The sequence below is a fragment of the Podarcis melisellensis genome (genome assembly GCF_964234715.1).
Source record: "Podarcis melisellensis genome assembly, chromosome: 6".
Classification (NCBI taxonomy): domain Eukaryota; kingdom Metazoa; phylum Chordata; class Lepidosauria; order Squamata; family Lacertidae; genus Podarcis; species Podarcis melisellensis.
In genome coordinates, this window is record NC_138538.1 from 5647579 (window position 1) to 5669996 (window position 22418).

Here is a 22418-nt window from a genome sequence, read left to right on the forward strand (position 1 = left end):
CAATTGTCACCTCCGGGCACTTCCTGAGGTAGGAGGTGTGTATACATGGAGGAAAAGGGGACCTGGGTGGCACTGTGGGTTAAACCACAGAGCCTAGGACTTGCCGATCAGAAGGTCGGCGGTTCGAATCCCCACGACGGGGTGAGCTCCCGTTGCTCGGTCCCAGCTCCTCCCAACCTAGCAGTTCGAAAGCACAAAAGTGCAAGTATATAAATAGGTACCACACCGGCAGGAAGGTAAACGGTGTTTCCATGCACTGCTCTGGTTCACCAGAAGCGGCTTAGTCATGCTGGCCACATGTACACAGCTGTACGCCGGCTCCTTCGGCCAATAAAGCGAGATGAGCGCCGCAACCCCAGAGTCGGCCATGACTGGACCTAATGGTCAGGGGTCCCTTTACACAGAGGAAACTGGCAAAGGAGTTGATTTTACATGATTGTTAAAGGTAGGTAACTTCCCTGAGCTGTCAAGTCGAAAGGATACATTTATGCATAATATTTGTAACATTTAACAACTTTAAAGATGTGACCCCCCGTACAGTGGTGCCTCGCAAGACGAAATTAATCCGTTCCGTGAGGCTCTTCGTATAGCGGTTTTTTCGTCTTGCGAAGCAAGCCCATTGACAGCTTAGCGGATTAGCGCTACAGCTGTCAAGCGGCTTCCAGCGATCAGCTGTTAAGTGGCTTATCAGCGGAACAGCTGATAAGCGGCTTAGCAGCTTAAGAAAAGGGCGAAAAAAGCGAAAAAAACCCGCAGGGGGATGCAATATTTTTTTCGTCTTGCGAAGCAACCCCATAGGGGAATTCTTTTTTCGAAGCGCCTCCAAGACGGAAAACCCTTTCGTCTAGCGGGTTTTTCGTCTTGCGAGGCGTTCGTCTTGCGGGGCACCACTGTAATTTCCAAAGCAATCTAGGGCTTGGATATGTTGATTTATGGCCATGAAGCTGCACTTGAAAGTAAGTGGATGACATTTTTGTTGAAATCCTGGGCGCCAGAGGGTTTGGCAGCAGTGCCTGTCTCTTCCTAAGACTAATGGGAACAGGGTAGATTTCCCTCTGTCCATTGAAGGCTTGATTGTCTGGGACCTGGTACAGGGCCTTCACTGCTGTGGCTCCCAGATTGTAGAACTCCCTGCCTCAGTGTGCCCAGCTGACCCCAGGTCAAATAGCATTCTGGTACATTGTGAAGGCTTTCCCCCCCGTTTGCCAAGTGTTTTATGAATATTTTCCTCCCCCCCCCCCCCCCCGCTTCATACTGTGAGTGTGCCTGGCTGTGGTTTCCTCTTATTGCCACGTGGCATTTTGTGTTATCTTGCGATTGTGAGCTGCCTTGAGCTGAAAGGCTGATAAGTAAACATTTTGATTAATTAAATGAAAAGTATACGCAGGAGAAGACGTCTTGCAAACTTGTTCAGCTTGTGTGGTGTTCTGGGGGTTGCAGAATCCCGCTTTTCTGCTTGCAGAATTTGGGTTCCTGAGGGGTGGCTGCTGTTCTTCTCCTGCAGTTCTTCTCCTGCAGACAATCCCATTTCATACTCCCATGTATCTCCCAGATTATTCTGCACCTTGAGTTCTCTGCCTTCAGAGTTTTCAGTTTAATGGGGCTGGGCTGGCATAACTGAGTGCTGGAATGGTGGAGGGAGCCGAGTTCGAATGCTGACATCTCGGGGGAACAAGGCTATGACTGATACCCTGAAGAACCGCCGGCAATTTGAGCAGAGTTAGGTGGATCGCTCAAGAGTGACGGGCTGCAGGTCATCTGTAGAGCATATGCTTTGGGTGCAGTAAACATCAGCTTCAGTCTTTTGTTGAAAGGATGTTGTTTGAGGCCAGGGTGGATTTGATTTAAATCACGATTTAAATCACTTGTCAGTAAGACTTGATTTAAATATATTTTTTATTTTTTTTAAAGAAAGACTCATTCTTGCTGGTATAATCTTAATATTCACAACCAGATGAAGGTTTCATTTTTGGAATAATAAATTTTCAGAGTAGTTTTTACAAAATTACTGATTTTACAAAATTACTGATTTGGTTATACCATTAGAAATACATAGACCGATAATTATGACACATTATTGTGAGGTTTAATAAGTTAACTGTTTCTATTTGGACAACTTTTCTGCTGTTCTTTACTGGAAGGAGAAAAACCATCATTTCCTTAATGTAAACAATTTATTTAACTGCAACAATAACATTATATTGTGTACATGTTCATTAACAGATGCGGTCAAACAATTAAAAAAAAACTTGAAAAACTTAAAACAAATCCTTATTTCCTGATGAATAGCCTTTGGAGTCTAATGTAAGTTAAATTTTAAAAAAAGTCTTTAGAAAGATTTAAGGAATTTTTAAAATCAAATTTAAATTTAAAAATATCCAATTTTATTTATAAAAAATCTTTGATTTTTGTCCACCCTGATCTCCACGTTCAGGTTCCCAAGGCCTCCAGGTCTCTGACCTCCCCCTTTCTTTGCCCCTCCTGTATAAGGTGTCAGCCCCACACTTGTGGCGGGCACTCTGGGCTGCAGCAGGCCTGTGCAGGCCGTGCCCAGCGGTGCACGCTGGCAGGCCGCGTCACTTTCCGTGCCGGGGGAAGCACCTGGGCTAAAAATAGGCCTTAAAGCAGGCAACAAATTATGTGTGTGTTTAATCTTCTTGGATTACAGGCAGGGGAGGCGCTGCCTTGCTTTGCTGTCTGCCGGAGCCGAGAGCGGCAGGACGCCACTTCCTCTGCCCGCGGGGTGTGTGTGTGTGTGTGTGTGTGTGTGTGTGTGTGGACAGCTGGTAAGCAAGGCGGCCGTGGCTGGAGCGCCACCTGGTGGGATGGTGATGCCCTGCCTCCGCAGCTGGAGTTAAGAGAGTTTCGTTGGAGAATTTTGGAACGGCCAACAGCAGGAATGCACAAACTTCCATGATTTCCAAAAAACAGAAGCGGGGGAGGGACAGATTGTGTAGATGCCGGAGCATATCAATCTGCAATTGGTAGTTTGCTGTGTTCGATGCATTGCACACGTCCGGATCTTGGCCGTGTTTTAAGCAGACAGGTTGAAAAGCCAACTTCGCAAGTTGGGAAGTGAGTTTTCAGGCACCAATGGCTTAGGTTTATGCTGTTGTGTTTATGGTTTGCTCTTAGTCTGTATGCTGAAAGGAGACTGTAACTGAAACTGCATTAGGTAAAGGTAAAGGAACCCCTGACCCTTAGGTCCAGTTGTGGCCGACTCTGGGGTTGTAGCGCTCATCTTGCTTTATTGGCCGAGGGAGCCGGCGCACATGCGGCCAGCATGACTAAGCCGCTTCTGGCGAACCAGAGGAGTGCACGGAAACGCCGTTTACCTTTCCGCTGGAGTGGTACCTATTTATCTACTTGCACTTTGACATGCTTTCGAACTGCTAGGTTGGCAGGAGCAGGGACCGAGCAATGGGAGCTCACCCCGTCGCGGGGATTCGAACCGCCAACCTTCTGATCAGCAAGTCCTAGGCTCTGTGGTTTAACCCACAGCGCCACCCGCGTCCCTTGAAACTGCATTACACTGTCGCTAAAGCACCCGTCTCTTCCTACTACAACTGTTTGGCATTTCTCTGTTCTTTTGGCACACTCTGCTGGCATCAGGATGGGCGCTCTGCACATGTTGCACTCTGCAGCAAGCAATGCTTCCGTTTCCCGGTTGCTGGAAAAAGTTGTGACTCTGGTCCTGCTTGCTGGTTCCTGCAGTGTGGGTGCGTTGCGAGAACACTTCAGCTTTCAAGTCTTTAAGGAGATGTTTTTATTTTGAATTACAACTCAGCTTTATAAAGAATAGTACAGTGGATGCTCGGGTTGCACGTGTGATCCGTGCGGGAGGCATGTTCGCAACCTGCAGTGTTTGCAACCCGCAGCGGCGCGTCTGTGCACATGTGGGTTGCTATTCGACATTTCTGCACATGCGCAAAGCACGTTTTAGCACTTATGCGCATGTGTGACGGCCGAAACCCGGAAGTAACCCGTTCCGATACTTATGGGTTTCGGCGCGTCCATGACCCGAAAAAATGAAAAACCTGAAGTGTCTGTAACCCAAGGTATGACTGTATATGGTAATCCAGACCTAACTCAAGTTTGTTTTCTCCTGCTCCGGAGGGTAGGACTCGAACCCGTGGCTTCCAGTTACCAAAAAGGAGATTCCGACTAAACATCAGGAAGTAGTTTCTGATGGCAAGAGCTTTTCAGCAGTGGAACGGTCTCCCTTGGAAGGTGGTGGAGCTTTTAAGCAGAGGTTGTGTTTGTGTGTGTTCGCATTTCTCCGCGATGCTTTAGTTAAGAAATTCCTGCCTTGCGGGCGGGTTGGACTAGATGACCGTTGGGGTCCCCTCCATAGGTTCCATGAAAGTGATGCCATTCTTATGTTTACGTGTAGGGCTTGTTGAACGGTGGAGGCGGTGGAGCTGCGCACCACACAAGCTTTTGCAGGAAGGAAGCAGCCTCTGGGCCAAAACTACCCGGTTGCAAAACGTCCTCTGTTCCCTTCCTCCCTCTCCTCTCCACCCCCATCCCGGACTTTGGCTGAGGAGTGTGTGTCTGTAGGCTTGTGGAAGCTCCTAAGAGAGCTGCGCATATCCCCCCCCCTCTCTCTCTTTCTGTGTGTACATGTGCCCACCAGTGCAGGGCGGAAGGACTGAACCCTCCCTTCCAAGGACTGGGTAACTTGATACTTGGCCATCCCGGAGTGCTGTTCATCCCAGAGGGTTGCCTCTGGGCTCCTGCAATGCAGAGCGGTCTGGAGAGACCTGTTAAGGCATTGCTGTGTGGTAGTAAACAGCTCAGCTTGGCCCCTGGCCCACTTGGCTCCCTCTGTCTCCCTGCTCCCGCCTGGTGCGCTGGGCGTGTTTGCTCACTGGGTGTGCAGGCTCATTTTCCTTTTGTGTGCCTGGAGGGTTTGGGGTGGGGAAGGAAGCAATTTATTCTCTCTTTCCCTCCACTGCAAATCCCGCCCCCCCCATCCACCTTTTCTATAAATCCTTAACTCCAAAGTTCCTAAACATATGTGGAACTGCAATGCCACGTGAGTGAGATGAATAAACACCCAGTAATAAAAGATAAGGGGAGAGGAATTACTCTGGCAAATTATTGGTCAGAATTGCAAATACCCAAATACGCTAGATTCACCGTGCTGCCACCTGCCTTATTGCAGGGCAGATTCGAGGCTAAACCGTACGTGGAACGAGTCTGCCCCTGCAGCTTGATGGAGGTAGAAACTGTCTCTCATGTCTTGTTACACTGCCGTTTCTACGGGGATCTACACTCGGTATTTATCACTCCTGTTATACAAAAATCTCCAAATGGGGCCAAACTTCAATGTCTAAAACTCCTGGTAGAGGACAAGGATCTAGAGATCACACTAAGGGTGGCCAAATTCTGTGCGACTGCCATTAAACTTAGGGAACAAGCTGTACTACCAAAAAGGTTTTAAATGACAATTCCAGGTTATCTTTTAGTGATCAAGATTTTATTTATATATATATATATATATATATATATATATATATATATATATATATATGCTTTCGTAGATTTTCACGGGTACAGGAATGCAGGTTTTGGTGTCCTCGGGTGTCTTCCCGTGTAAAAGTTGGGGTGTCTAGGCGACGTTTCGACGAGGTCTCACTCGTCATCTTCAGGCTGGTGCTTTCGGCTTCTTGTTACTGGAACAGAGCAGGATCTCAGTGTTTGAGTTCCTATAAATACTGTTGAGGGGGTGTGGTGTATAGCCTCCAATGTTCTGGGCAGAGAGGAAGTTCCCAGGCTAGTGTGCCTTTTCTTCTTTTGTTCCTTAATTACTTGAGGGATATCTTGAGTGATTTCTTGAGTGATATCCTGAGTACCACTTAGGTGGGTCATTAGGTGTGGATTAGTTGCTAAAGTCTTTGTGTCTTGACCTCTTGAACTTTGTGAAGAGTTTTTCTGAGAAGATGGCTGTACTGCACTTAGTTGTGCTCTGGCTTGGCTTCGTGTATAGGGGCGAGCTGTGGTTTTGTGGCCTGTGTCAGCCAGATCTGTGTAGGGATTGCAGGGGGGTGCAGCATCCGGAGGTGCCACCATGGTTTGGCTACTGGATGGTGTCTGTAATTTATCTGTGGAGAGGGTCTGGGTTTGGGTCTGGTGTGGTTGATTGGTGATAGCGTTCTGTGTGCCTCTGGATCTGGTGTCAGTTTTTGTGGGGAGGGCTAATTTCCAGATGTCTGGCAAGCGGGATGTGTCGTCACGCTTGTTCATGTTGTGAGGGTGTTTCTCTATCTCGATGGCTTCCATGATTATTCTCTTGTGGTGATGTTCCATGTTAAAGAGCAATTTGGAATCTGCATTACTCCTCTCACCGGTCATCGCAAACCTGTACATGGAACACTTTGAAACCAATGCTTTAGACAAGTCAGAACACAAACCCAAACTTTGGCTCAGATATGTTGACGACACCTTTGTAATTTGGCCACACGGGAAAGAAAAACTGGATAGCTTCCTCACACATCTCAACAGCCTACACCCCAAAATACAATTCACTATGGAAATAGAAGCCAACAACCAACTTCCCTTCCTTGACGTCCTAATCTACAAAAAACCTGATGGCTCCCTAGGACACACTATCTACCGGAAAAAAACACACACCAACCGCTACTTACATGCACAATCACACCACCACCCTGCACAAATAAACTCCGTAGCCAAGACTCTCATCTCCAGAACCAAACGCCTGGCTGACAAAGACCACTTGACAACTGAGTTACAGAATCTCTCAAATGTGTTAATTGCCAATGGATACCAGCAAAACAGGGTTACGAAGCTAATCCAAAAAGAAACACCCCCCAAAAACCAAGACACAGAAGAAAACAATGGCATGGCCCTCCTTCCTTATATCAAGGGCACTACAGATAAAATTAGCAAAATCCTCCATAAACACAATATCAAAACAGCCTTTTGCACCAACCAAAAAATAGCCAATATCCTCAGAAACCCCAAGGATAAAATCCAGTTGGAAAACCAAGGGGTCTATGAAATACCCTGCAAAGTCTGCCCAGCCACGTACATTGGACAAACAAACAGACGAATAAATGCACGTATCGCAGAACACAAGAATGCCGTCAAAAAAGAAGAAAAAACTTCCTCTCTTTTCCAACACATGAAAGAAACAGGACACGAAATTAATTTTGCAGATTCCAAATTGCTCTTTAACATGGAACATCACCACAAGAGAATAATCATGGAAGCCATCGAGATAGAGAAACACCCTCACAACATGAACAAGCGTGACGACACATCCCGCTTGCCAGACATCTGGAAATTAGCCCTCCCCACAAAAACTGACACCAGATCCAGAGGCACACAGAACGCTATCACCAATCAACCACACCAGACCCAAACCCAGACCCTCTCCACAGATAAATTACAGACACCATCCAGTAGCCAAACCATGGTGGCACCTCCGGATGCTGCACCCCCCTGCAATCCCTACACAGATCTGGCTGACACAGGCCACAAAACCACAGCTCGCCCCTATACACGAAGCCAAGCCAGAGCACAACTAAGTGCAGTACAGCCATCTTCTCAGAAAAACTCTTCACAAAGTTCAAGAGGTCAAGACACAAAGACTTTAGCAACTAATCCACACCTAATGACCCACCTAAGTGGTACTCAGGATATCACTCAAGAAATCACTCAAGATATCCCTCAAGTAATTAAGGAACAAAAGAAGAAAAGGCACACTAGCCTGGGAACTTCCTCTCTGCCCAGAACATTGGAGGCTATACACCACACCCCCTCAACAGTATTTATAGGAACTCAAACACTGAGATCCTGCTCTGTTCCAGTAACAAGAAGCCGAAAGCACCAGCCTGAAGATGACGAGTGAGACCTCGTCGAAACGTCGCCTAGACACCCCAACTTTTACACGGGAAGACACCCGAGGACACCAAAACCTGCACATATATATATATATATATATATATATATATATATATATATATATATATATATATATATATATAACTGCCGCTATATCTGAATTTTCTCTGTTATACCCAATTGCAATTCAATGTATCCCTGTTGTGTTCTATGATTTTCCTGATACTGTGAGTGAGTCTGAACTGGTCTGTGACTGTAGTAATAAAATTCATTCATTCAGTTCCTAAACATTCGACAGCTAAGCCTAAGTGCGCATAACTTGGAAGGACAAGGGTGTTATGGGTCTGTTTTGTTCTTGTTTTTATTACGTATTTTGAGTTCTTATCTTGTATTTTTATGCTGTGAACTACCCTGAGTTCTTAGGATGAAGAGCGGTATACCAATTTAATAAACAAACAACTGCCCTGAACTGTGTCTTCCCCTGTGTCGAATGGAAGACTTGTATGTTCCTTGGGGCAGAGACCTGTGTGAAAGTGGCGTGTAATTGGATGGTGCCATATATATATATATATATTCCTTTCAGGTTAAATAAGGGGTGGGCATTAATTCGATGGATACATACCCTGAGCTTCTTAAGTAGATGTGCGTTATGATCCTGGGAGTTATAGTTTCAAGGGCGCTGAAAGTTGTTAGGGGACCCCGTTCCCTGAGCTACAAAATAATATTAATAATAATTTTTTATTACAGTCCAAGACCTGCTCAGGAGCTCCAATTCTCAGAGTGGCTTAACTGTTCATCCCTCTTCCCAGGGAACTCTGGGAACTGTAGTTCTGGGAGGGGAAGAGGGGTCAACAACTCTCAGCACCCACAGCAAGCTACAGCTCCCAGAATTGTTTGGAGCAAGCCCTGACTCTTGAAAGTGGTATGCTGTTGCTTTAAATGTACGGTGCGAATGTGGCCTCACCTTGGTTCAAAAGATTCTCTAGTTTGCAGGTTTGGTCCCCGTACGGGACAGCTGCATATTCCTGCATCGCAGGGGGTTGGACTAGATGACCGTTAGGACCCCTTCCAACTCTTCAATTCTTTTTTTCTTCAAATAATCTTCATTAGTTTTTCAATTAGATACTCCACATACACATATTGTATTACATTTGACATTTATACTTGCTCTTCAGAGCTGACTTCCCTCCTTCCTTCTTCTGTTTTTTTATATCATATCTAATTTTATCGCATTATTCCATTTTATATATTGTTATTCATTTTCCATATTTGTCCATAGTGTATCCATAAACAAATAAGTCCTCATGTTTATGCAGTTCTTGTTGTCTGTCTGTACATGTATTCATTTACAACTGCTGTTATTATTAGTTTTCTTATTATTTTCATTATCCATCACTTTTCTTAATCTTTCCTGTTATGAGGTTTGCTTCCAATTCTACTGGTTTTACAGTTTCATCTTATCTTTCCTATATACAACATAAATTTCCCCCATTCTTTTTGAAATGTTTCCTTGCCCTGCTGTCGAATTGTCACTGTTAGTTTGGCTATTTCTGCATATTCCATTACCTTCTGCCGCCATTCTTCTACCGTTGGTAATTGCTGCTGTTTTCAAACCAACTCTCCAATTCTATGACTATCCCAAAGCTTACTCCGTGTCCCATATGAGAGGCTATCTTTCCCCCCCTCAAATTTTTAAATTGATTTTCCAAAATTTTAAAACAAACAAACATACATAAATCTTATCTGTACTTAATCCAGTCTTCATAACATTGTTGGGTGACTTCCTCTAATCGCCCTGGCTGAATTTCAGTGTACATCATCGTAACAAACTAAATTTCTCATAAAATTGACTTAATCACTTAACATCATTCTGACTTTAAACATTTTATTCTCTTAACATCACCTGTTTAAATCCTAAGCCTATCTGGTATTTGCAAGTTTTCCCAAGTAAGTTGTCTTAGCATATTTAACTAAATAGTCTTTGAATTTCATCCATTCCTTCTGGTACTCCTCCTCCTTCTGGTCGCGGACTCTTCCAGTCAGGATGGCTAGCTCTGAATAGTCCATCATCCCATATAAGAGGTTATCTTGGCTTATCAAGATCTCCTGGGCATGATCACATAGATGGGTGGAAATTCCAATTAATTTGGTTAGATTGTGATTACATTCCTGTGCATGCTTACATGGAAGTAAGCTCCGTTGAACTTTGCCATAGGATTGGTCTGCGGGTCCTGAATCATTTTTGGACAGCTCTTTACCGATGAGAACACTTGTTGTGGAGTTGCAAAGCAGTAGAAATCGCCCCTGTGTCACAGCAGGTGATCAGGCTTCTAGCTTCTGCCATTTGCAGTTTAAGCTGTAGGCTTTTTTTCTCCCTCTCACATAACACTAGGATTTGTGGGCAGCCAGGGAAGCTGAAAGTTGGAACGTTCAGGGCAGATAAAAGAATTTCTTCATGGAGCATGTTGTGGAACTGTGGAACTCTCTGCCACAGGAGGGCAGCGGTGGCTGCCAACTTGAGATTGCTATGGAGACTTCCGGTCGGCGCCAGCGTCTAATGGCGGTCTCAGCCTCGAGCTCCGAGGAGAGACTGCTCCGCGAGTTCGGGTCTTACCCGCTACGGCGAGCGGGGGACCCCTAAAATCACAGGCGCGGAAGCCTGTGAACAAGGAGACTCGGTGGGCACCTTTGCGCCCCCCGGTACTGCAAAAGAGCCTTTTTAAAGGCTCCGGAGCGGCATCGGGTGTGAGCACGGTGCTGAGAGTCGCAACCCAGCCCGCGGGGTGAAGCCGCGTCGCCATTGACGGAGAGCGCCGATTCCTTCCTGAAACTACAATTCGACAGCAACACCCGTGAGTAAGAACAACTTCTAAGACATTGACGGGATTAAATTCTTGATTTGGCTGAAAACGGGCAAGGCATTAAATCAAGGAAGTCTGCCTCCCGAAACTGCATGACCTAGCAAGCAACGAAAAACCAAGCTGCATTTAAATGTAAAGTGCTTTTGATTAAACTCAACCCGACATTGAAAGCGACCTCCCCCCCCCTAGGCAGGAGGAGGGGGGATGAGAATATAGACTGCATTTTAACCTGCTATAGACAATATTAGAAGGAAAACCCTCCATCGTTAGTCCCCTCTGGCAAGGAGGGCAGTGGTGGCTGCCAACTTGAGATTGCTATGAAAGATGATAGGGCAAATTTCTGGAGGAGAGGAGAGCAATGGCTGCATGCCACAGTTGGAGGCTGCAACACATGGACTACTGCAATGCGCTCTGTGTGGGGCTACCTTTGAAGGTGACCTGGAAACTGCAATTAATCCAGAATGCAGCAGCTATCTTATCTGTAAAAGACATCTGAAGGCAGCCCTGTTTAGGGAAGTTTTTAATATTTAATGCTGTATTGTTTTAACACTCGATTGGGAGCCGCCCAGAGTGGCTGGGGAAACTCAGCCAGATGGGCGGGGTATAAATAAATAAATAAATAAATAAATAAATAAATAAAGCTTGGATCCTGCTTCTGGGTTCCCATAGAGCAGGGATGTCCGAACTTTTTTCAAAGAGGGCCAGATTTGATGAAGTGAACATGCGTGAGGGCCGACCAAAGTTGACCTTTTTAAAGGATTGAACTTGTTGAGCTTTTTTAAGGATTTGACCCCAATATAAATCAACGGGCCCCCAGAATGGACTTTGGACTGCTTTAAGTGATCTGTGTCGCTTATCGCCCCCCTCAGAAAGGCGTGAGGAATCTCCTTGAAGTGGCAGTTCTGTGGGATCTCCTCTGGAGTGCCATGTTTATTTCTGCAGAGAAAAGTGAGACACTTTTCTCCTCAGAACAGACAAGGATGTGAGCAATCGTTTGGGCAGAGACATGGCAGTTGCCCTCCAGCTGAGGAGTTTCCCGCTCTTTTTCTCCCTGAAGGTGCCAGAGTATAAGGATTAAATTGCCTCCCTTTAGAGATTTCCCCCCAAAGTTGTTGAGCTCTTTTTTTAGGGTTAAAATGCTTGACCTTCTTTTAGAATTTTATCCCAGGAAATTAACTGCCACTGGGGCCGGATAAAAATGACCGGCACGCCGGATTAGGGATTTGGGATGTACCTGCCATAAAGGCATCTGGCTGCCCCTGTGAGAACAGGATGCTAGACCAGATGGGCCTCATCCGGCAGAGCTGCATAGAATCACAGGATTGCAAGGGACCCTGAGGGATCCTCTAGTCCACCCCCAGCAATGCAGGAATATGCAGCCGTCCTGTATGGGCCAAATCCTGTGGACTTGGCATTATCTAACCAGCTGGGGTCTTCCAGCGTGCTTGGATAGCAGGGCCATAACTTATTCTGCAGCCTCCAATAAGGTCTTAAGAGCCGTGGCAAATGGTGCAAGACCCAAAACGAAACCGTTGCAAACGGGCTTCTCTTTTAAAGTGAAAAACCTGCACGGTTTACTTTGCAACTTGGTTGCTAAAGGCCTGGAAACAGGACATTCCATCTCTGGCCTTTGCTTTCTCCAACTTGGATGTTTGGCAGCCGCTTCCCGCAGCTTGGAGGGAAGAGAAATGCATTATTTGTTTGTCCTTTCTGGGATCATGAGCTGCTGCTACAGGAAGTCATGTGGGAGTTGAGAGCAGAGGTTCTCCAGCGCTGGGATGGAGGGGAGCCCAGATTTTGCACTAGGCTGTCAAAATCGCTCAGGCACCGGCTTCCCATTGGCTGGTGCGGCTCAGAAGGAGAGAGGCGATAGGCTGTGAGTTTTGGGAGGGAGGAGCCTTCGTGCCGTTGTTTACATTTGTGCACCGGGGAGTCCTTTGACCCCTTATCTGAGCAAAGCTTCCTGGAGCAGGCCTTTCCACAAGCCCAAGACGCTTTTGACAGCTTCTGCAGCGTGGAATGTGTGAGCAGGGTGTTGCCTACTTTTTTTAAAAAATTAAAATTAAAATTTGCACCCAGGCAATCCAGATTTTGTGCTGAGCACAGCCAAATTCTACAAGTGGCAGAAATTAGTTTTGCATAGCTTCTCCCACTTTGCATAATATATTTTGACGGCTTCTAGATTTTCTCTCTCCAGAGCAAGTGTGCTGGGGAGTGTGGCAACGGACTAGGCTTCCTTCCCCGCCTCCCCACCCCCACCGAAGTTGCACAGTAACACCCCCACCCCTCCACATTTCCTCCTAGCTTTGTGGTTTGGTGGAAGGTCTGGCTGTCTTGTTGCAGAAGCACCTGGAGTGACTTGGCTGCTCAGCAGCCCAACAAGCAAGCTCTCCCCACACTGATTTTTTTTGCAGGCAAGGTATCCTCCGTGGTTATTTAGCAGCCAAACCAGCAAAGGCAGAAGCCTAACAACCGTGATGTCATGTCGGCCATTTCCAACATTCAAGCATAAAAACACCCCATATAATGTGAGATGCGCATTCTAAGCTGGTGGGAGTTGGGGGAGGGGGGAGAGAAGCAAAAGGAGCTCTATAATTCAGTTCTGCTGCTTGTATGACCTGCCAAGCCAGCCGTAAAGTCAAACCAGTAAGAGAGAGAAAAGCTTCTGTTTCTCCGGCAAATGTCACAAGACAGGAAACGCCGCAACTGGCTTTGTAACTTCAGCATCTGTCGCTATACTTTCTGGCCGCAGCGGGGACCCATGCTCGAGAGCCGGCCGTGCCATTTGGCAAACCACTTACCTTGTAGTTCAATTTCATTGGATTCTCTCATTATGAGAGGGGCAAAACCCTCAATCTACTTTTCCCAGATTTCAGGTTAAGAACGGACCTCCAGAACGAATTAAGTTCTTAACCCGAGGTAAAGGTAAAGGGACCCCTGACCATTAGGTCCAGTTGTGACCGACTCTGGGGTTGTGTCACTCATCTCGCTTTATTGGCCGAGGGAGCCGGCATACAGCTTCCAGGTCATGTGGCCAGCATGACTAAGCCGCTTCTGGAGAACCAGAGCAGCGCACGGAAACGCTGTTTACCTTCCCGCTGGAGCAGTACCTATTTATCTACTTACACTTTGATGTGCTTTCGAACTGCTAGGATGGCAGGAGCTGGGAGTGAGCAAGGGGCGCTCACCCCGTCACAGGGATTTGAACCGCTGACCTTCTGATCAGCAAGTCCTAGGCTCTGTGGTTCAACCCACAGCGCCTCCTGCGTCCCTAACCCGAGGTACCGCTGTACAATGGCCAAACTTAACACTCTAGTACTGACCAACAAAATGCCTCTCATGTTCCCAATGCACCATGTGCTGCTCATGGCTTTCTGCACTTGTTTGTCTTGGAGGAGGTACTGGCGGCAGCGCTAGAAATTCGCCAGGCGCATTTTGCCCCTGGCTATCGGCCGCTTCCAACCGAGTGAAGATGCCCGGGCGCCAGGATGGCATTTGACACCTCCACCCTCTGGAGGTGCATGTCTGGGGATCCCTGGATCTTGCCCCCCCTTTTTTTGCACACACCTTGTTGAATTCTACCTGCGATGCAAGTTTCTTGCTGCCTGGCCCCCAGATGGCAACTAGACATTCCGTTTTAGCGGCTGTAACCCTCGTTTCAGAGCCATTTAGGGCCTAACTTATATATCTGAGTTTCCAATACTGAATTGGTGGCAGTTGTATTTTTGATGTGAGGTTTCTTGTTCGCGAAATGTGTTACAGAAATGATCTTAAAAAGCAGGCCAGCCCTGTGCGCAGGTGCACCTACTTGCCCAGGGGTCAGCAAGCTTTTTCAGCAGGGGGCCCGGTCCACTGTCCCTCAGACCTTGTGGGGGGCCAGACTATATTTTGAAGAAAAAATGAACAAATTCCTATGCCCCACAAATAACCCAGAGATGCATTTTAAATAAAAGGACACATTCTACTCATGTAAAAATATGTGGGTCAGATTTAGAAGGTGATTGGGCCGGATCCGGACCCCAGCCCTTAGTTTGCCTACCCATGTCCTTGCCTGGCTAGTGATGGGTTCGGCTTCGTTTTTTTTAAAAAAACTTTATTGTAGACACATAGATACATCCATTACACATAAATAAAATGAAAAGAAAAAGAAAAGAGAAAGAAAAAGGGGAAAAAACAGAAAAAGAATAAAAACAAAAAATAGAGCTAACTTCAAAAAACAAATATTTTCAAATTAACTTCTACATAGGGAGTACAAGCTGCCTTTACACAGCTTTGGCTTGACTCCTTCATTCGAATCATGACTTCCTGCTATCCACGAACGTACTTAGTAAATCATTTTTTCTCCAGATAACTGCATTTAGCGGTAAGTCTTGGAGAAACACTCTGATTGCCGGTGGGATTTAGTCTACGCTAAGCCAAGCGATGCCCTGGCAGCCTTCTTTTTCCATGTAATTTATAAAGACATCCCGGGTTCAGCTTCGTTTTGTTCTTCAGCTGGGGCTTGTGCAGAACCTGTCCCCCCCCCCCGAAAAAACCCCCCTCCTGTTGCAGGAGGCATCCTCTCCTTCCGCTTCTCCTCCCCGCCCCGGGGCTGTGTTTATGTGGCTTCCAGCCTGCCAATTCCTCCCAGTCTCTGCAAAAGTTATTTTGGAGTTGCTTTAGGAAGAGCTGCTTGGCTCTGTTGCTGTTTTTGTGGGCACGGTTGGCGGAGTGGGCGCTTCGCCAGCCAATTGGCGTGACCTGCAGTTAAGCGAGAACGCTGGAGGGTGGAAGGGGGAGTGGGGGGCAAATTTGGCCGCGGCGCCTGTTTATGTTATGTTCGGAGCTCCCTGTACTGTTCACGAAGGAAGTCCAGCTTCTCCCAGGGAACACACACGCCCCACTCTCGGAAATTTGGTGACATCACCGTAGGGGGTGGGTGCTAGCATGCACAAATGTGGGTGTTCCATTTTAAGCCTCATGTGTGCCTCTCCTTCTCTGGAGATAAGATAAATAAAACTTCATTCGCATCAGCCAATGGCCATAGCAACAGTAAAACATTGCAGTATACGCAGAAAAAGAAATTTGATATAAAAGCGCAATTTAAAGTCCTGAATCAGCCGTCAGTTAGTGGCCCTTATTCTGATTGCCCCTGCTATGCGCCTAGCAACCTTTGCTGTTCTCTGCTCATTTTGATCTGATAGAAGAAAGGACATTGTGGCAGTGGCTGAGCGCCCTGGGATGGTTAGTACGAGTGGGGTGAGGATCTCGTTCCTCAGGTCTTTGTAGAGAGTACAGGACAGGAGGACATGTGCTGTGGTTTCGGTGCTGCCATCTCCACAGGGGCAAAGACGTTTCTGAGGCGGAATCTTTTGGAATCGACCCTCAAGTACCGCAGATGGCAAAACATCTAGTCTTGCATGTGTAAAAGCACGTCTGTATTTTGGGATGGGACGCGGGTGGGGCTGTGGGTTAAACCACAGAGCCTAGGACTTGCCGATCAGGTTGGCGGTTCGAATCCCCGCAATGGGGTGAGCTCCCGTTGCTCAGTCCCTGCTCCTGCCAACCTAGCAGTTCGAAAGTACATCAAAGTGCAAGTAGATAAATAGGTACCACTCTGGCGGGAAGGTAAACGGCATTTCCGTGCACTGCTCTGGTTTGCCAGAAGTGACTTAGTCATGCCAAGGAGTGTGGTGGAGTCTCCTTCTTTGGAGGTCTTTAAGCAGAGGCTTGACAACCATATGTCAGGAGTGCTCTGATGGTGTTTCCTGCTTGGCAGGGGGTTGGACTCAATGGCCCTTGTGGTCTCTTCCAACTCTATGATTCTATTCTATTCTATTCTATGCTGGCCACATGACCCGGAAGCTGTACACCTGCTCCCTCGGCCAGTAAAGCGAGATGAGCGCCGCAACCCGAGTCGACCACAACTGGTCCTAATGGTCAGGGGTTCCTTTACCTTTACCTATTTTGGGATAAGTTTGTGCAGATATGGGGCCAGAGAATCAAAATGGAGAGGTGGAAACTGAACATACCAAAGGCAGAATTTCCTTATAGCGGCCAGGTTGTTCTGGTGCTCGATATCTTTTAGACGTTGACCAATTAGTCTGTTTGCTTTAGTGGGGCCCATAGTGAGTAGGTGTCGTGGGGATAGGCCACAAGAGGGAAGCTTTGGATAAATGGTTTTAAGCCAGGCACTTTTATGGGAGTCTTGACGTACAGTGGTGCCCCGCAAGACGAAATTAATTCGTTCCGCAATTTTTGTCGTCTAGCGAATTTTTCGTCTTGCGAAGCACGAAATCCCATAGGAATGCATTGAAAATCAATTAATGCGTTCCTATGGTCAAAAAAAGTCTAAACAAAGCCAAATTTGGTACAACAACAGTTTATTAACTGCTCTTTAAAGTCACACATACTGTAAAGAGCAGTTCAAAAACTGAAGGGAAAATAAATTAACTTTATAAACAAAACATGTCTTTGTTTTTAGACGTCGCGAGACGTTTTCGTCTTGCGAAGCAAGCCCATAGGGGAAATTCGTCTTGCGAGGCAAATCGAAAACGGAAAAACCTTTCGTCTAGCGAGTTTTTTGTCTTGCGAGGCATTCGTCTTGCGAGGTACCACTGTACTAGGGATAGTAAACCGGGGGGATTTGAGTTTAGGTGAAGCCAGAAGTTAAGAGTTCTTTGCCAAGTCAGTACTTCTATTGAAGGGAGACTTGCCTCCAGTCTCAATGATGCGTTTGGGATAAATGGCGGTACAGAAAAAATCTGCCTTAGAAACTTTGATTGAACAGCTTCCAGAGTGCTAAGGTGCCTTCTCTGGAGGTGGTGCTTGTTTCTAAAGGCAAATGTGGAATTAGATTGTTTGGATTGCGTGTTGTGGGAGAGACCTGTTCAGAGGAGGCTAAGTCAAAGCTGGAAGGTCAAGGTTGTGGTGGGGACGGGACATAAAAACAAAGGGATTTGGGGGGGGGAGGTGGAATCAGCAGAGTGCAAAATCTCATGAGAACGTAATTCACGGGTAGGCAAACTAAGGCCCGGGGGCCGGATCTGGCCCAATCGCCTTCTAAATCTGGACCTCGGACGGTCCGGCAATCAGCGTGTTTTTACATGAGTAGAATGTGTCCTTTTATTTAAAATGCATCTCTGGGTTATTTGTGGGGCCTGCCTGGTGTTTTTACATGAGCAAAATGTGTGATTTTATTTAAAATGCATGTCTGGGTTGTTTGTGGGGCATAGGAATTTGTTCATTCTCCCCCTCCCCAACTATAGTCCGGCCCCCCAAAAGGTCTGAGGGACAGTGGACCGGCCCCCTGCTGAAAAGGTTTGCTGGTCCCTGCGGCCTTAATCCCTTTGCCTGTGCTGTTTGCACATCTCAACATATCAATGTTTTGTTGAATTTCTGTTTTTAAGCAATTGTTCTGTAAGCTGAAAGGGAGGGACCAGTTGGTTGATAAACCGGAGGATAAATATGTATTGTGTATAAACATTGTTTTGTGATTTATTTATTTATTTATTTAAAAAATCCCATAATACAGAAAACATCATCCTTGAGGGCTAGAAAAGTGTTAATTCCAGGAACAGCAGTTTTTCACTTGCATGAAGGCCACTCCTAGGAGCATTTGTAATATAATAATAATAATAATAATAATAATAATAATAATAATAATAATAATTTTGTATTTATACCCCACCCTTCCCGGTTCAGAAAACCATAGATAGCTCTAAGGCAGCTTTTGCCCAGCAGTGAGCAGCTGTTGCAAGTTCTGTGCAGGAATTTATGCTGGAAGTTGCTCTTCTTGACAATGTGTTTGTTGTTGTTGTGTTTCCTCCCCTCTGTCCTGCAGAAAGTTGTCTGAAAAGGCGGGGATTGACGAGGTCATAGCGGCTGCAGTCCTCACGAGCCTCTCCACCAGCCCGGTTGTGCTTAACAACCCACCCAACGGTTTCAGCGCAGGTATTGCAAAGACACTGGGAGAAGACGGGAGGTTGGGCTTTGAGAATGGCAATGCCTGCTTCCTAATATTGTCCTGGATAATTTTACAAGGTGTCTCTACCCTGCTTGGCTTTCTGCAACATGTCACTTTTTACAGTTTACAGAACATGTGTGGCCGACTTTCTCTTGATCCACTGTGCCGTGTCTGCCAAACGATTTATATTTAAAATACTATAGATATAGATACATTCACTGCTTGATTGTAAAACAAACAAACAAACCTTCAAATCAGTTTGCAAAAAAGATAAAACAATAAAATGGTAAGTAAGAAAAAGTAACAACAGAAGAAAGCTTAAATAGTCTAAAAACACATGAAAATTCGCATCAACTTTCTGAACATCTAGATCGGTAAAGGTAAAGGGACCCCTGACCATTAGGTCCAGTCGTGACCGACTCTGGGGTTGCGACGCTCATCTCTCTTTATTGGTTGAGGGAGTCAGCGTACAGCTTCCGGGTCATGTGGCCAGCACGACTAAGCCGCTTCTGGCGAACCAGAGCAGCGCATGGAAACGCCGTTTACCTTCCCGCCGGAGTTGTACCTATTTATCTACTTGCACTTTGATGTGCTTTCGAACTGCTAGGTTGGCAGGAGCAGGAACCGAGCAATGGGAGCTCACCCCTTCACGGGAATTCGAACCGCCAACCTTCTGATCTGCAAGTCCTAGGCTCTGTGGTTTAACCCACAGCGCCACCCGCATCCCTCCGAACATCTAGATAGCAGGTGCCAAAAAGAGTAGTTAGGGAACCCTAAAGTTTAGGTGCTGCCATACCAAACGACTGAGTTGTAACAAATGCACCTGTAACAGTGCCAACTTCGATATAAGTGGTCAAGTGGGCGCGTATGGGCAAGGCGATCTTGTAGACAAACAAGTTGTCACTTGTTGACACCCATCTGTCTTAAGAGACAATGGAGTGCACCTCTGGGGGTGAAGTCAGATTGCTGCTTTAGCAGCATCAAAACGACCTCCCTGGAGCGCAAAGCCTGAGCAGTTCCCCTCCTGGCCTTGCTGATGGGGTCCAAAGGAATCGCAACAATACAATACAATACAATACAAGTTGTCAAACAAGGCTTTGTATACCTTGATCCTAGCCTGGTAGCAAATCGGCTAGCAGTACAGATCTCTGAGTCCAAGTGTTATATGCTGACAAGGCCTCACTTCTGTCAGCAATTGGGCTGCAGCATTCTGCAATACTTGCAGCTTGCGTAGCAATTTTTTTATTATTATTTTTTACTGTTTAAGCTGCCACGGGAACATTTGGGGTGTCTGGCAGGAAGCCCTGTTCCATGCCAAGCTCTTTGCACCCCTAGCTTAGCCTTGTTCACCAGGGTCTCTATTTGCATAATAACAATAACAATAATAAATTCTTATTTATACCCCGCCCATCTGGCTGGGTTTCCCCAACCACTCTGGGTAGCTCCCAACAGAATATTAAAAACACGATAAAACATCAAACATTTAAAACCTCCCTAAACAGGGCTGCCTTCAGATGTCTTCTAAAAGTCAGATAGTTGTTTATTTCCTGGACATCTGTTGGGAGGGCGTTCCACAGGGTGGGTGCCACTACCGAGAAGGCCCTCTGCCTGGTTCCCTGTAAATTCACTTCTCGCAGGAACCGCCAGAAGGCCCTCGGAGCTGGACCTCAGTGTCTGGGCTGAACGATGGGGGTGGAGATGCTCCTTCAGGTACACTAGACCAAGGCCATTTAGGGCTTTAAAGATCAGCACCAACACTTTGAATTGTGCTTGGAAATGTACTGGGATAGAGCATGGAAAGAGGTGTGCGTAGCTCTGACTTTTGCATGGTTGGAACGAAACCTGCTTCATTGACTGCCCTGCTTGCTCGTCACTCTGGCCCTGCTGGCACCCGGCCCTTGGAAGGTCCCGTACAAGGGGCTGTGGCCCTTGGAATGAAAATAGTTCTGACATCTGGTTTGTTTTTGGTGCTCCAAGGTGTTTTAGGCATGCTTGGGGTGGTGTGCAGTTCTGACGTCTTTTTTTCTACCCCGCGGCAGAAACCAACGGTGATGTTTGGAAGGAAGTCCCGGCCATGTCCTCCAGCTGCAGCAGCAGCAGTAACAACAGCGGCGACTGGAGCTGGGACCCTCCCAGTGACCTCTCCACCCCCTCGACGCCGTCTCCACCGCTGTCCACGGAGGCTCCCACCAGCTTCCTTCCCTCGCTGCAGTCGGAGCTGGAGGAGACCGAGGCGACACACTTCCTGTTTGGTGACCCCATCCCCCGGAAGCGGAAGGTGAGAGAGTGGGGCAAGGGGTGGGCATCTTGGGAAAGAATCGTAGAATTGGAAGGGACCCCAAAGGACTACCATATTTTTCGCTCTACGGTCATACCTCGAGTTGCGTGTTCAAGTTGCGCTCCGTGGCAACCCAGAAACAATGGAGTGCATTACTTCCAGGTTTCGCTGCTCGCGCATGCGCAGACGCTCAAAATGACGTTACACGCATGCGCGGCAGTGGTGAAACGCGGCACGTGCAGACGCACCGTCGCGTCTTGCGTTCCGTTCAGGATGCAAACGGGGCTCCAGAACGGATCCCATTCGCATCCCGAGGTACCACTGCATAAGACACATCCGACCATAAGACGCACCTAGTTTTTAGAGGAGGAAAACAAGGGGGGGGAAATACTCTGAATCAAATTTTGTAAGGGCATCCCGTCAGTTCCTTCTCCCTCCTCCTGGAAAAGCCAGCGCGGCTCTTTAAAGGGAGCGCTGAGCAGAGCCTCCCGCCTGCATTCGCTCCATAAGACGTACACACATTTCCCATTACTTTTTTAGGAGGGAAAAAGTGTGTTTTATGGAGCGAAAAATACATTACAGTGGTACCTCGGGTTACATACGCTTCAGGTTGCAGACTCCGCTAACCCAGAAATAGTACCCTGGATTAAGAACTCTGTTTCAGGATGAGAACAGAAATTGCGCGGTGGCGGCACAGCGGCAGCGGGAGGCCCTATTAGCTAAAGTAGTGCTTCAGGTTAAGAACAGTTTCAGGTTTAAGTTCTTAACCCGAGGTACCACTGTATATGGAACTTGCCGAACTGACTGGGAGACTCCAGGACCAGAGAGAAGAGATGGTGGAAGAAGATCGGAAGAAGGTTAAGGAATATTTGAAAAAAATATGTTAATATTTAAATCTTAGAATAGCTTCGGAAGTGAATATAGGCTGTAGGGTTAGAAGTAGAAGATAGTGTATTTTAAAACAGTATTATTTGCAAGTGATAAAATGTGAAGATTTTTATGGTTAAAGTGATATATGTAAACTGCTAAAGATGAGGTAAAATGAAAATCTGATAGTAGGGACTTGGGGAAGCCCAACGAACAATGTTTAGAAAAAATAAGGATAAGATAAGAATTTGTTTGTATTGTTTGTTTTTCTGTGTTGTTTGTTTGTGTTATAAAATGAATAAAAAAAAATTGGGGGGCAAAGGGAGGAACCCAAAGGTCACCCGGTCCAACCCACTGCAGTGCAGGAATCTCAGCTAAAGAGTTCCTGACAGGTGGTCACCCAACGTCGGCTGAAAGACCTGGGAGCCAGTGTGGTGTAGTGGTTAAGAGCGATAGACTCCTAATCTGGGGAACCGGGTTCGAGTCTCCGCTCCTGCACATGCAGCTGCTGGGTGACTTTGGGCCAGTCACACTTCTCTGAAGTCTCTCAGCCTCACTCACCTCACAGAGTGTTTGTTGTGGGGGAGGAAGGGAAAGG

General features: G+C 46.7%; 1 protein-coding gene across 2 annotated transcripts in view; it reads left to right on the forward strand.

The window, feature by feature from the left end:
- Positions 1–22418, forward strand: part of SLC2A4RG (SLC2A4 regulator) — a 50641-nt gene that overhangs the window by 17299 nt on the left and 10924 nt on the right. For both annotated transcript variants that reach the window (XM_081916966.1, XM_081916967.1), the window contains exons 3-4: positions 18553–18662; positions 20715–20953. In XM_081916966.1, the coding sequence (XP_081773092.1) occupies positions 18553–18662; positions 20715–20953 (349 nt within the window). The remainder of the gene's footprint in view (positions 1–18552; positions 18663–20714; positions 20954–22418) is intronic.